Genomic DNA, 16,179 nt, shown 5'->3' on the forward strand with positions numbered 1-16,179 from the left:
TCACTTCCTTCAGATCCTTCACTGTATACCTTACTCTGTTTTTATCAATATCAACAGCCTTATCTCATCCAAACGAACATTTATGTACTTAAGTTTTTTCTGAGTTCTCCTGAAAGACTTACAGACTCCTAGGTATTATGTATTTCTGGTTCACTTGCCATATTCCTACCACAAAGGCAGTACCTAACATTGTGAAATAACTTATTTATTGAAGTATATTTTCACACTTAATGTATTTCAAGAAAATCAATGCTGTTTTCATATGGGAGAAACTGATAATGTTAAAGGTTTTTGTGATGACTGATACTGTCAGCTCACAAGGTCTAGAACCACCTAGGAGACAAACCTTCAGATGCATCTGTGAGGATATTCCAGAGATGTTTAACTAGAGAGAAGAGACCTGCACTGAATGTGGGCTGCACCATCCTCTGATCTAGAGGGCACACTAAATGAAAAGGTGAAAGTGAGCTGAGTACCAGCATTCATCCTCTGCTTCAGACTGTCGATGCAGCATGACCAGCAGCCTCAAGCTCCTGTGGCTATGGCTTCCCAACCATGATGGACTTGTATCCTTGAACTGTGAGCAAAATACCACCCCCGCCCCCAAATTGTTTTTGTCTAAGTAAGAAAAGTAGTTAATATAGGGCCATTAAAGGATTTATTCAGATAAATCTGTGGATCAATTAAAGCTATAAGTTAATTTCTTGAAAAATTAAACTGTCAAAAGTTGATTTTTCACCAGGCGGTGGTGGTGCACACCTATGATCCTAGCACTTGGGAGGCAGAGCCAGGTGGATCTCTGTGAGTTCGAGGCCAGCCTGGTCTGCAGAGTGAGATCCAGGACAGGCTCCAAAACTACACAGAGAAACCCTGTCTTTAAAAACCAAACTAAACCAAACAAAACAAAACAAAAACCCCAAACAAACAAAAAACGTTGATTTTTCAGGAATACTATTCATTGCATAAAATGAAGCCCACATACAGTAATGATGCATTTTTAAAATGCTTGAAAGAATTAAGTCACTATACTTATGGGCTGTTGTTAGAAGATTTTAGCATATTAGGGTTAAATCTAGGCAATTTGCATAAATGTTGCTTGGGTTTCTTCTCTTAAAACTAAACTGGTATAATGTTTTAGATACACAATATTTTATAAAGATCCAAGGGCTATTTCTCCCTTCAGTTTTACATGTTGGGGGCATGACTGGAGTTGGAATTCTTAAGAAAGCTGGTCAGTAAAACGCCGCAGCTTTCATTTCCTATTTTTCTACCAGAAAACCTTGCAGAATTACAGTAGTGTTCTCTAACTATTTAGCTAATTATTTGGGCACAGGTGATATAGAATGTCATGGAATTTTCAAAGTTATAAGCAAGATTGTCCAAGCCAACTCCCTCATAGGTTACAGAGGAGAGAAGATTATATATTGAGGCCGAGAAAATTCAGAGAAGAAAACAGATGAAACATAGTTTTTTTTCTTTTTAAAAAATAAAGAAAAAAATCATGGTATCTAAGTAACTATATTAGGTATTTCTTGTACAAAAAAGAAAAATGGTATTAGCCCTTGAAAAAGGCAACAAAATTTCTAGAGAAAAAGGACAATTACACAGTGTGTAATTACACATTGTCCAAAGTGTGACCATAAATGAATGACACAATGTCCTTTACTACATCATGAATTTTAAACTCAAAGGTACAGGATAGAGTTGGTGTGAAGTTCAACAGAAAGATCAGAGTTTGAGAATCAGCAGAATTCTTCAGTGGCCCTTCCCCCCTTAAGAGAACAGGACACCAAAGCAGGACTGTGAGACTGAAGGCCATAGCAGTAATACCCAAGTATCAGGTGAACAAATGGAAACTTCTGTGAAAATAAAGTGAGTATATAAATTCTTTCATTGAAAACCTTTCTCATTTTTCCTTGGAAAATAAAACCCATGCATTCAATTTCTTCTTAAGAAAGTCTGAACTATAACAAATCTGAGTCCCTGTGTTCTCCTGGCTCTATCCTGGGCACATCCAGCCTCAGCCCTTGCCTCTGGGTGCATGAAGACTTGCATGAACACTAGTCTTGTCTCATGTGCAGGAAGAGTAAGACCTTCCACTTACCGGGACTTGTGAGGGCTCCCAGGGCACTGCTTGTAGTAGAGAGAGGGTTTGCATTGGTGCTGGTGGCTGAGGTTTGGGCGGCGGCAGCAGCAGCAGCCAGTGTTGCCAGATTCTGTAATTGTAAAGCATTCATGCCTGGAGAGAAAAGAGAGGGTGATGTTAACCACAGACCCAGATTTTCCTGTTTCTAAATTGAAATTGACTACACACACACACACACACACACACACACAAAACAAAACAAAACAAAACAAACAAAAAAAAAACAATTTCTGCACTTGATCCTGTGATATTATGCTCATTAGAGTTGCCTCAGGGACATATGTGATTACACCACTTGAATAGGAACTGGGAACTGTTTCTCAGAAGACACCTCCTTTGAGTTTTAATGATATCATCTTCCATTTCTAGAGATGGAGTGCTGAGAAGGGGGACCTGCACTATATCTAGTACTTCTGAGCAGACTCAGCTCAGTGGGGTACTGTCTATTCTAACTTAGGACTGTCTTCTCTCCGAGTTGTAGAGGTGACTGTGGAAGTTAAAAGAGTATTCTGTATTGGCTGAGTAGGCTAATGGGGACTGGCAACTTTTACCTATGCCTTAGCTGTTGTGAAAGTGGTGAGCGCTGGGCATGGGTGGCTGCAGGACAAGCACGGGGTAAACTCTGCATTCCCTAATTTGACAGGTACACAGATATTACAGAGGAATTCAAGTTCACTGCCATGAAATTGAACTGACACAGGCTCTAATCTTTGCTTTGTCATTTTTCCAGGTATGTAGATGTAGGCAAATTGCTCAGCCTCTTCATTTCTTGGTGGCCAAGCTAATTGTACCCGAATGCAGAGAGTTGGGCAAATAAATATGATGAGTGCAAATTATTTTAGCATGATCTAAGTACTCAATGAATGATAGTGATGAATATCTGGAGATTTATCTTATCATGCCTCCACAGTAGGAACTCATGATAGGATGGACAAAAATTAAGTGTAGCCTGATGACATAAGGTCTCCATCCTCAGGACCTTACATGGAGGAGAGAACCAACTCTGGCAAGCTGTCCTCTGATCTACACATATATGTGGAAGTAGACAGACAGGCAGACAGACACACATGCTAAATCTACATCCAACATATTTTTTTAACTAGAATGAATTTCTGATTAGTAAAAGTTAAGAAACAAAATGCAAATGAAAATGTGCAAGAGTGTAAGATGGGCTGAGATTAGGTTCCAGCCTGTTGCCTTTGCTGTTTATACTTTTAACATTTTTCCCTTCACTGCTATTTCCCAATCAACAGGTTCTCTAAATACCTGAGGTATTTTATAGTAAGTAAAAGTAACAATGTTTCTCTTCTTCTATAGAAGAGTTCTACATAGAAAGAGATTGGAGTCAAGTAATCAGCTTAATTTTACCTTCTCAAATCCAGATAGTCAATAACTATCTCCTCAACAAATTTGATTTGTTTAAAAAAAGTGGCCTGATAATGGTCCATGTGTGCTGGGGGAAGGAATATAAGTTTTTCTAGCAATATTCCTAAGCAGCCTTCCAGGCAGCAGCGCATGGCTGGCTGAGTGCATGAATAAGGCCTGGCTGCTGAGCCCTAGAAACAGCACTGCTTCTGTGCTCTCTGGCTTGGGCTCCTGATTTGAAAAGAAGCTCCTGAGGGTTCTGCTGTAAAATGAGTTCTCAGTATGCCCCAAATCACATCTTGCCTTCCCTCAGGAACCATTGGACTTACTGGGTTGTGGTAAAATCCAAACAGTCACCCACTTCTTTGGCAGCGATGCATAGAAGCAGGATATGTAATTTGTGAAATCTAGTGATCAAATGTGTCTGGGAGTAAAGCTCTCTCTTTGTCTCTCTGATAATGGCCAAACAGTGGCATATTTATTAGAAGCACTGTGGGTATTAAGAAACACTAGGCTAATTTTTCAGTTTCACTTTAACAAAGTGGAAGTGGAAAAGTATGGGTGCTGCCTGGCTTTAGTGGAGACCCACTCAGACCAAATAAAGGTTGCATGAAAGCTACATGAACACACTTCATACTCAAGTGTGATAAGAGGATCTGGACTGAGTGATCTTGCAAAGAGTGAGCCTACTGCACAGATTCATCTGTCCCCTTTTATTACTAATGGTCCCTTTAATGTTCTAATGATGTGAACCAGATGACCATTCTGCATCATCAACAGACAGCTGGGTATATAAGAAGAGGATTTAGCACTGAAATTAAAACCTCTACCATATATTTGGCACCAGTCAATAACAGATAATTATTATAGACTCAGGCCAGAGGGTCCTTTTTCAGTACATCTAGGATTCTCCCTAAGAGGGAAGCACAGTGTTAGAACCAGTCAGAAGGCTCTGTATCAATTGGCCTGACTGAGTACATTCAATGGGTTAGTGACATCAAGTCCTTGTCTAAAGCCTTGAGCATAGTCTTCTGAACCCATGGTCACCACATTCTGCCATACCTCACTGCCTCACTCTGACAACTCAGTTTGCATCTAACACATCCATTTTCTGTTAACTCTTTGTGTTATCTACAAACTTCTTTACTTGTCCTGTATCCTGTCTAGAAACTATATGTAATTCCTTCCTTTATAACAAAATACTAAGGTTTTTGAGAACAAAGATTCTCATGTTCAAGTCTACACACACACACACACACACACACACACACACACACACACACACACAATGTATGATAGGTCATAGACTCACATAAATTGAATGATCTGAATAACAGCACACAATTTTAGTAAACTGCTATAAAGAATGTTGTCTAGGGGCTGGAGACATGGCTCAGCGGTTAAGAGCATTGGCTGCTCTTCCAGAGGACCTGGGTTCAATTCCAAGGACCCACATGGTAGCTTACAGCTGTCTGTAAATCTAGTCCAAAGGGATCCAATGCCCTTACACAGATGCACCAATGCAAATAAACAAGTCACACACACACACACACAAAAAAAGAATACTGTCTATACAGCCAATCATGGTTTTAATTTTACCCACTGAATACCAGTAACAAATACTCACTGTTTCCCCCAGTCATTAGTTAATTAAATATATACTTGTTAGACAGACAGCCTTTACCTTACATACTGACGTACACTACAGGTCTTGGAGCCAAGCTAGCAACAATGAGGCTCTCTTCCTACTGTTTTGTCCCTGTATGAATTCAGGGTGAGGGTATGTGTCCCTTCCAATGTGACCTTTCTCATTCCCCCTTCACACATATCACCACCTGAGAGAGTCTCTGCCATGCTCTTTTTGATAAATAGAAAGGCAAGGCAGAATGACAGACTCTAGGATATCACTCTGGGGGAATGGCTAACACAGTCCAAAGACCATACTGCAATGCAAACATAAGCTGTTGTCCAAGAGAGCCAAGATGAGTAGGAAAATGGAAAGACTTTCATAATTCCTAGCATCTGAGTGATTTGAGGACAATGGAATGGGACAGAGTTTGACAGAGTCAGACAGACTCTTTATTTACCTATTAGTCCATTCCCTCATCCATATAGCTAATTAGTACTTACTAAAGAGCCATGATGAGACAGCCCCTGTACAAGACACTGAGAATAAATGTACCACAAGGCAGACTGGGTCCAAGGAGGCTGCTGGACACTAGAGCAGGAAGAAACCAGTGACTGAGAGAAGTCCTTTTAGTTCACTAGTTTTGGGAAAGAAGCCCACCCTCAACTGCATCATCACCAAAGGCTTTGTTTGGACAGAGATGAGAGAGCAGCACAGTACTGGCTTTCCCTGCCATGGTATCCTGTACTCTATTCTAAAGCAGAAGCACTCAGTATCATGGGGTAAGAGGGGTAAGACAGCTTACCTGCCAACCTCTGAGGGCTAGGCCCACTATTTACAGCCACGGTCCCTACATTTCTGGTTTCTTAATCCAGCCCTGGCAAGAACATCTCATCCTTTACCCTTATCTTCTATTCCTAATGCCTGGAATGCACAAGACTCTATGTTGACAACAACAACCACTATTTATCAGAAGCAGTGTGGCCTGGTGAAGAAGTGTGCAGGCTCTGCTGTGAGATGGCCTGAATGTAAATAAACCCAGCTCTCTCACCTTTTCTTTTTTAAGACAGGGTTTCTCTGTGCTGTTTTGGTGCCTGTCCTGGATCTTGCTCTGTAGACCAGGCTGGCCTCAAACTCACAGAGATCCACCTGGCTCTGCCTCCCGAGTGCTGGGATCAAAGGCGTGCGCCACCACTGCCTAGCTCTCTCACCTTTTCTGATTCCAGCTATCTGGAGTAAACTGGCTAACTGCTTATGTCTTGGGATCCCCAACTAGAGTATAATTCAAATAGAATCTATTTTCTGAGAATCACATGTGTAAAGTCCAAAGGATGTGACCTTGGACACAGCTGGGTTCACACAGTAAGTTCTCTTCACTTGAACTAGCAATAGAATTTCATCTCAGGTAACAATCAGGAGAATGGAGACACAGCAGCTGCCAGCATGCTTCTCCTCATTGCTTTACATGGGATCTCAGTGCTCATATCGAAATCACATGGTACAGGCACTCCTCCTGTGGAACAGGGCATATAGACAGAGGGAACTGAAGAATGAAGAGGTCAAAACACCACTACTCACTTGTAGCAGGGGCAGTCCTAGGTAAGTGTGAGCACAGTCATGCTTTCTTCTTTACACACTTGTCTCCTCCTGCCAATCTCGCCTTTCCATGGGTTTCCTCTGTCCTCCTGGTCCCCACCTGGGGCTCTCCTGCCTGCCCTCTTCCTCCTCATGCTGTAGCTCCCATTTACTTGACTAAATTGCACCTCAGAAGAATTTAGAAGGGACATGGAGAAAGAGAAGGGAAGAGTGGTACTGAAAGACCCTAGCCCTTCAGGCTTTGAAAGACCCTAGCCCTTCAGGCTTTGAAAGACCCTAGCCCTTCAGGCTTACACCCCCAAGCCTCAGGAAAAGAGAAACTTCAAGCACCAGGAAATGAGAAACTAAAAATCTAGTTCCAAGAGCAAGCTGACTTAGCCATTGTTCAATCTCCCCTGCAGCCATATAACAATGTAAAAAGATTTCTGTTAAGAGATGTGCTCAACTGTGACTGGGATAGTTGCAGGTATTCCAGGAAGGACCACTGTGACTTTGTGTAAACTCCACTCCTGCCCTGATACCCACCTTGAGGTTTCAGGAAGAATGTACCTGTTGACGTAATTGTACCCCCTCTGTACCCAGACCATGATCTTGTGAAATGAAATTGTATGGGAATTGTAATCTTATGGCTTTTGTGGGTTTTTCCTTTAAAAACCCCCACGTGGCTGCAGTAAGATGTGACTCTTGCTCTTAGGAGCAGAGGAGACCTTCTGTACAGAAGCTTAATAAATCCTCCTGCTATTGCATCAACTGGACTGGAGTCTGGGTTCTTGGGGGTGCCCACTTGAGACCCCAAACTTTGGGGTCCAACAGTACCCCATAGTTTCAAGAGAGAATATGGTTGGGGCACCAGAACTTACCTCTTCTCCATGTTTGCCTTTAGTGTTGTTAACTTCCAAAACAATCTAAGACAATTAAAGCTGTCCAGTGAGGAGGCATTTGGGTCGATTGCGACCAACACAACTCCTGCTTGGTAGTCATGCCAAGCCCGAGAGCTAGCACTTCACAACACTCATCTCAGCTGCTTCTAGGACTTGAAATTCAGGGTAATCTTGCTTCATCAGTAGCAAAAACCCAAGTTGACCCGTAACCATTTCACAACATGTGCTACATCATCTTTCTGAATCAGTTACTTCATTTCTTAATTTGATCTCCTTTTTCACCCTCTTCTCTTGTTTCATCCATGTTGGACACAACAGATAACTGGCTATAGTTGCCTCAGTGAACAGATGGATCTCCATGTTCTCCCCCCCCCCCCCCCCGCGCCCCTCCCCAGGGTTTTCAAGACACAGTTTCTCTCTGTAGCCCTGGATCTCGCTCTGTAGACCAGGCTGGCCTCGAACTCACAGAGATCCGCCTGCCTCTGCCTCCCCAGTGCTGGGGTTAAAGGCGTGCGCCACCACCGCCTGGCACGGCCTCCTTCTAAATACTAAGTCTGTTACATATTCTTTCTCTCACACAGCTGTTAGTACACTGACGGGGGGTTCAGGCAGTGTATGAACCCTCTAAACTTTATGAAAAAAGTATGTTTGTTATGTGTGAAACTCTTTCTTTGGAAGACCCCAGAAAGTTGTATATAACCTTGGACTTACCAAGATAACTGAAAAAGACAAAGGTCCTGGCAGAAAACTGAATGGAATTTCTAGAGATGGGGCAATGATTATGTGATGGGAGAAATCAAGAAAAAATTAGAGCCATGGGGTGGAAGAAAAATAAAAAGAAAGAGATCCTCTTCTGCAGTATGAAGACACACACACACACACACACACACACACATGAAACAGAAGAAGTGCACGAAGCCAGAGTCGTCTGTGTTCATATTGGCACAGGTACAGCTGAAGAGAGGACACCACAGAGTGGAAGCCAGGCAAGGCCACAGGACAGCGCTGAAGCTGGAGAAGGGCCCCATCTCCCCTTGGCTGTGTCCTTACACCAGCTGAACAGAGTATGCACAACAGGTGAAGCCAGGACACAATGCCTTCTCCCTCTCCCCAGACCCACAAGCCTGATTCTGCGGCCTTCCCTCTCTGTGGATATTCCCACAGCAGTCCCTGGTCTAAATGCTACCAACATCTCATGCATGCTTTGTTCTAGAATGGTTCTGATCCTACGATGAACAGAGGAGCTTGGAAAACCTACTGGGCATGGTGTTTCCTCAACCCTTTACTGACAAACAACATATCCCTGGTGACAAATTTGGGCTTTTTCTGCCACAAATAGGTACCTGGCCAGGGTGTTCTCATTTAAGACTAGACATCTCACGTACTATCCCCTTCTTCCTTAGGGTCAGCTATTTGGAGATAAGGCAATAGGCTCCATGTAAGAAGGGGCAGGCTCTCAGAGTTCCTCTGCTGCCTACCATCACCAGACTTCCCCAGAGCACTAATTGCCTTCTGCCTTAAGCTGCTTCCCATCTAAAGCTGCTCTGAGGGATTGCAACATCTTCCCTCTATTAACTCTGCCTTCTTCTCCCTCGGCCCAAGTCAACAGCTAGGGTTCCAAGGTAGTCTTTGTGTGGTCTTTGCTACCTACCAGTCATTTGGAATTCCCGCTTCTGGTTCCTCTCACTTCTTCTCGGGGTGGGGAGTGTTCCCTGTCTTTCCTTCTTTCCCAGTTCCTACAGCAGGCCCTTCTTCCCACCCAACTCATACTTTCTCTTTCACCATGAAAGGGCACCAGACAGGAAGGCGCCTGTCACCCTTCTTGGAAGCTGGCTCAGGCTTGGCAAACAGCTTTTCTGAGAAGAAAAATGGCCACATTTAACTTCTGCTCAGCTGGGCACCTCTCAAACCAAGGGCAATCATCTAGGTGACTAAACATAGGAAACATTTGAGTTTTAGGAAATCTAAAAGTGAGCTATTATGATGATGGCAAAAAGAAAAAAGTCGAGAGTAAGGAGATTTAAGTTTTCATTTGTTATTTAATAAGAAAATTCCTCAAAAATAAAGAAATTAGGTACAAACCAAATGCACAATATTCCTACTTGAAATTTAAGATTAAAAAAATTATTTATAAGGAGAAGGGCATGAAAATTTAATTTAATGTTCACCTTAGGTAATTTTGTGTCTTATTGTTCATGGCAATTACCATAAATCTGCATATCAATAAGTGAGAACAGATGTCAGTTGTTACAAGTGCTTGCCAATCAGGTCTGTTAAAAAGTGACAGATGGGTGGTTATAGAACATTCTCATAAGGCCTATTAGCACATTCACAGGAAGTGTCTGTGCTGTGGCCTGCTGGAGACTCGGGGAAGAACACAGGGTCTTTGTGGGCCTCTGAGCACACTTCACGCTGGGAGCTGCTCCAACCGGGACTTCTCAGACTGCCCAGACACTGTTTCTGCAAACCCTCTTCTCTACTTGGGAAAGACACTTTCAGACAGTCTTCTCCGAGACTGGACTTGAAATTCACAAAAGGAGAGAAGTCTTGGTTGTTTTAAGCAAATGTTTCACTTTACACTTTTCTATTACTTTCAAAATCTAGAGCAGACTTCTGGAAGGGAACTGCAGTCAGCTTCATCAGATTTAAAATGAAGCCATTGCACTCTCTACGATTTTCTGATCTGAGGGGTAGGACAGAGTTCACTTGGGAGAGTACTTGCTCACCATGTACAAAACCCTGGGTTTCATACCCAGCACCATGGAAACTGGCTGTGGTGCTACATACTAGCCCTTCAAAGGGGAGAGCCAGGAGTTCAAGGTCATTCTTGGTCACATATTGAGTTTGAGGCTAGCTAGCCTAGGCTACAGGAGAACCTGTCTTTAAAAAACACACACACACACACAAAACCAAAAACAAACTTTTTGTTCTTGAACGAAAAAAGTCATTTACATACATAGCCTACTCGTAATAAACTGGGAACATTTTCCAGAAGGAAGTGAGACAGTTTACTGTCTGCCCTAGCAGCTACTTCTTGAGCAGCTGTGGGGTTCTGCTTCCAACTTGGATTTGTCATTTGCCCATTAGGCCATCTGTGCAGGCACTTCACTGGAGCTTCCGTTCATGCAAACATACCTGGCCGAGCTGCGACACAGTGGCTGTTCATAAGCCTGATGGGGACAGGCAGCTCAGGTTTTGGATCAGGCTGGACTGGTCTTGAAATATGGGTCCATACCCACTAGTTCAATGACTTGGGTTAAGTTTATTAGCCCTTCTTCTCAGCCTCACTTGCCCACTTGTTAAAAGACACGCCTACAGTCCCAATTGATAGTGGTATTCAAGAGGTCTGTATCCTAATCCACGACTCCACTCAATGGTGCTATGGTCTCAAAGTAACCTTTGTAACTATTTCATACTTCTGCTTTTCCAATTTGCAATGTAGTAAACAGGTGATTTTTGCTTTTGGTATACTCTTAGAACTGCATTCAAGGATCCAAGTTAAATGCAAATGTTGAAGTGTTACCGTTATTTTCTCATTAGACAGTCTGCTGAGGTAACAGTAGCCATGAAGAAGTTGAAGATCAAAAGGATACTTGGCCCTTGTTCTTTCACCTAAGATACAGTCTTAGGTGAAGTATGTAGGCCAGAAGTAGATCCCATGTTTCTTAAATTTCAAAAATTCACTTAACAAATACTAGAGGAGAGCTAAATATGACTATGCTTTTGTTAGAAGTTTTAAAAGGGAAAATAAAATCAATTACCTTCAAGCAATACATAAAGGGTTTAGCTTATGAAGATTTGATCATAAACCCATTTCTGCTTTAAGATTCCACATTTAGTAAAGGTTCCTTTTTATATAAATCATAAAAAATTGTAGTTTCAAAGGAAGATGGTTAAAATTTTTTGAAGAAAATATATACTTGATATATACCTGCAGTATAAAGCATAGCTCATTATGCCATAAATCAGAGATACAGGCCAGATGCAGCTGGTTTGGGAAAGGAGCTTATATGAAATTACATTCAGAATGAGCATTATGAGACCACTTGGGAGAGATATATGATACCAAAGACAACATGATGGGGCCTTGAAGGGAGAGAGCCTTCTTTTAAAAAACCTGGAGTAGCTTCATGAGGAGAGAGCTTGAAGTGGTAGAGTAGGAGAGACAGCCATGGAGAGATAGGAGAAGCATGAGGAGGTTCCTAAAGGAAAGCCTTCGGATGCTCTCAACAACAAGAGGAGTTTCTGACTTCTCTAGGTTTTCAGGAGGTGGTGAGAAGTCTGTCACATGATTAAGTATGGCTTAGCATGTGTGCCAAGATGCAGACATTAGGTAGTACTTTAAACTTATCTTGCAGTAGCAAGAGGGAGGGGCCGCAAGGATACTGTGTAGCATAGCTTTTTAACTGTCCCACAACAGGTGCAGGGGTATGTGGCCTGATTTCTGTGACTGACAGAGAAAGGCGGTAGCCACAGGGTCTGTGGTCTAACAATCACACTTTACTGATGCAGTTACTTTGTAATGTGTCATCTAAAATTAATTTTTTTATGTTTTCTTTTTTGCCTTTTTTCTCTCTTCAAATGAGAAATGTTTTGCTCATATAAACAGTGGTGGCCCGCAGAGGCTTCCTAGTGAGACCTGACTCAGGGTCAGAGAATCTGCACTTGCTTTACCCAGCAGGGCTGCATAATGGATGATGTGGCCAGGGGTGTGGCTACCAGGTGTTTGGAAGGGTTTACACTTGGTACTCTGTGTTTTGATCTTGTAAAGGGGAGGTCTTTTGCCTCTCCCCTTGGCATGTTATAAGAAGCCCTTTTGAATAAAGCTCTGGGTGGCTGGGTATTGACCCAGGGCCCTCCTGAAGCTATCCTGTGTCTTTGTCTTTCTTATCGTTCCTTCCTTCCTTCCTTCCTTCCTTCCTTCCTTCCTTCCTTCCTTCCTTCCTTCCTTCCTTCCTTCCTCCCTCCCTCCCTCCCTCCCTCCCTTCCTCCCTCTCTTTCTACCTATTATTTCCTCACTCCTCTCTCCTCTACCCAAGAACCTTTCGAAAGGTGGGAGCATGTCGGCATTGGACTCTGGCCGACTCCCACATATGGTGCCAGAACCTGGAACTTTAGGTACAGAGGATAAAGAGAAGGAACACTGTGAGTTAAGTGGGCGTGCTCAGCATTAATTAATTGAGGCGGTGATATTCTTGTCTTCAGGAGTAAAATTGTAACCATAAAGCACAGTAGTTCAAGTTAGGCTGTAGCAAGTATCTCTTTCTGTTTCTCTCTCTTTACTAAGTTAGGTTTAAAGTTGTAAAAAAGTTTTGGTGAAGTTTGAGAAAGATAGGCTTTAGGTATAGGGATATGGTGAAGGTTTAATAGAAGGTTTAACTTAGAGTAGGTTTTCCTGAGTGCTGGACCTGGGATGCAGAAGCAGCGTCTGGATCCAAGCAGCCACTGTGGGTTTAGCAGTCCAAGAAAAAGAAGCTGCTTCAGAGACTGGCAGTTTCAGAAAGCAGCAGAAGCAGCAAGAACAGCAGCTGCCCCAGCCAGGTGTGGATGGCTGAGACCTGGGGGACTTTGTAGTGTCACAGGCAGCAGGCGCTGAGCCAGTATGAGCAGCGAGGGTCTGAGAGTTTTAGGTCTTGAAGAAGCCGTTGTGAGATCACAGTCAGCCAGAGTGATCAGGAGAACTGGACTGACATGACTAGAGGCTATGCTCAACCTTGATGAGCCAGGCAGAGACACTGCAGCAGAGGTGAACGGCAGGCAGCAGCTGCAGCTGCAGCAGAGGCTTTAGACCCCAGTGGCGGGAGCAGGTCTGCCAGTGGGCAACTGGAGGTGGGGGGGGGGGGGAGTGCACTGGGCGCCTTGGCTGTGCAAGAGACAAAGCCTCCAGAGAAAGATGCCTGTGGGGTGCATACCAAGAGGGCCAGGGAACAGGTGCCTCTGAGTGCATGTGTGCATTCTGGGGACACCAGTTTCCTGCCAAGACAGGGCAGCATCCCCCCCTCCCGTAGGGTGGAACTATGGCAGAGGTAGTGCTGAGGACCCAGGGAAACTGCTGGCTGACAGAATGCCTGGGTGAGACATGCTGGAACTTGGACCAGCCCAAGCTCCCAGGAGCAGGGTGTGGCCAGAGCCATGGAGCTGCCTTGGGGGTAGCATTTGGCTGTGCAAGCAAGGCAGTGCACAGAGGACACCAGGCTATTGGCAGAGCAAGTAACAGAGCGGGGTGCAGCAGCAGCCATGACTGGCTGTGGCTGGGTTTCTTCCCTTGAGCCCCTGTGGTGTGAAATGATTGAAAGCCCTTGGTCCCCAGGAAACAGGGGTCTCTAGGACTTGCAAGCCAGAAAGGTGACCAGGACTGTAAAAAAACAAAAAACAAAAAACAAAAACAAAACAAAACAAACAAACAAAAAACAACAAAACAACTGAATGGGAACAGCGCTAGCAGCCAAAACCATGCAGCTTCTGTTTGCTGTGAACCATTGCATGGCTCCTTTAAGAGACAGTTTCCTGGGTCATGCTGGCTGCATTGAGGTCTTTTTCAAGAGGATTGATTCTACAGCAGCTCAGCTATGGTGACACAACCTTCATCGTGGGGCAGAGTTCCTAGGGGAAGACTACCATAAAGTGCCTCTGTAGCTGAGAGTGAACGTTTCAGAGACTCTTGTTTGAACTGAGTTGTTGCATTCAAGGGAACTGAAAAAAGTTTTTGGTTTTGGTTTTCTTTGTATTTGGAACTTTAAGACTGTTATCAGAAAGCTTTCAGTGGAACATTAAGACTGGTATCAGAACTGACTTTTTGAAATTTTCAGACTGCAGAAATAAGACAATTTTGATTTCACCAATGCATAGATGTTTTGCTAACTGTGATGACTCATGAACTGTTTGTGTAAAAATGGAACTTTTTGTGTAGAAATGGAGAAATTTGTTTTTTCTACCCAGGCTCAAGATGTAGCTTAAATTATAAAGAAAAGGGGGAGTTAATATTCTTCAGTCTCTTTAATTAAAAAAATATTTTATTGTCCCTTGAGTAGATTAATGTTAACTTGTGTTAATGTAACCTATGTTTTGTATAGTTCTATTAAGAGATTGCTTTTGGATGTTTGCTCAAGTTTGTAAAGTGTAAATAGTTCTATTGAGAGTTTGCTTTTGGATGTAAATTTGTGAGAATTATAATTGTGTATAGTAATATTCATACCAGAGTTATGATGTTAACCTGTTTATGTTAATGGTGATGCTAAGGAGTCTTTAGATGTGGTTGCATCAGGAGTTTATCGATTTATTTGATGCAGTTGCATCAATTTTTTATTGATTTTAAAAAAGGGCTTCGTGCAGCTAAGAACTGCAGTAGTCATCTTAGATCCATTCAAAAAGGACATTCCATCATTATCATCCTCTACTCCTTTACTAGGAGGTATAGCACCTATAAAGAGCAGGAGTTTTGCTATGATTATTCCAGCTGTTTGCAAGCTCTTAGTGGAAAGTGGTTTCAGAGTTGCATAGAGTAAGCTCTGAATCCTCACCTGAGGTCTTTATATTGTTAAGTAGGGAGAACTGTGGTGGCCCAGAGAGGCTTCCTAGTGAGACCTTACTCAGCATCAGCGACCCAGCAGGGCTGCATAAAGAGATGATTTGGCCAGGGGGCATGGCTACCAGGTGTTTGGAAGGGGCTACACTTGTTGGTACTTTGTGTTTTGATCTTGTAAAAAGGAGGTATTTTGCATCTCCCCTTGGCATATTATAAAAAGCCCTTTTGAATAAAGTTCTGGGTGGCTGGGTATTGACCCAGGGCCCTCCCGAAGCTATCCTGTGCCTGTCTTTCTTATCATTTCTTTCTATCTTTCTACCTAATATTTTCTCATTCCTCTCTCCTCCACCCAAGGACCCTTTGAAAGGTGGGAGCAGGTGGGAGCTGGACTCTCATAATAAATGAACCATTTTTAAATCTCTGTCTCCTGAAAAACTATTATGGCCTTGAATGCTGTTCATAGCCACATAGTATTGGTTTCCAAAATGTTTCATACTCTTTGGTGGTATGAGTTGTGTATATCCTCACTTTTACTATGTCAGACTATTAACCATTCAATAAACACTTGAACACCAAGTAGGGCTGGGATTAAATAACTTCTTGGGTTCCTTCTACCTTATTATGCTGTGGCTTCTACTATATTTGTCTTGTATAATGTGCTCTGTAACATGTTTTATATTAAACTATCTCCAAACTCTCAGTATTGCATTTGTGAAGGTAACAATGATTTTTTTAAATGGTGATTTTCAGTTTATATGTAAGGCTAAAGTTAAGTTTTGTAATTAAAAAAACTGGGCATTTAACTTGAGCTCTGTTGGGAATGCATCCAAAATACAAATTTACATCTCTCAATTCACAAATTTATTTTCACTTATCTGTTCAGAAATAGTATCTAGCATCATTATAGGACCGGCTGCATCCATAAGCCATTGGGGCAGGCCCTGCTCTCCAAGAGTTCAGTGTGGCTTGGAGCACTGACCAATTTGAGGTATTCAGGTATACTCTGTGAGGGAGGAACAACTTTAGGAAAGTTGAAGGA

General features: G+C 42.8%; 1 protein-coding gene across 29 annotated transcripts in view; it reads right to left on the reverse strand.

Annotated features, from left to right (window-relative positions):
• Positions 1–16,179, reverse strand: part of Celf2 (CUGBP Elav-like family member 2) — a 533,080-nt gene that overhangs the window by 40,208 nt on the left and 476,693 nt on the right. For all 29 annotated transcript variants that reach the window (XM_076572793.1, XM_076572782.1, XM_076572791.1 and 26 more), the window contains one exon: positions 2,105–2,239. In XM_076572793.1, the coding sequence (XP_076428908.1) occupies positions 2,105–2,239 (135 nt within the window). The remainder of the gene's footprint in view (positions 1–2,104; positions 2,240–16,179) is intronic.

This window comes from Peromyscus maniculatus, chromosome 5 (assembly GCF_049852395.1).
Source record: "Peromyscus maniculatus bairdii isolate BWxNUB_F1_BW_parent chromosome 5, HU_Pman_BW_mat_3.1, whole genome shotgun sequence".
Taxonomy (NCBI): Eukaryota; Metazoa; Chordata; class Mammalia; order Rodentia; family Cricetidae; genus Peromyscus; species Peromyscus maniculatus.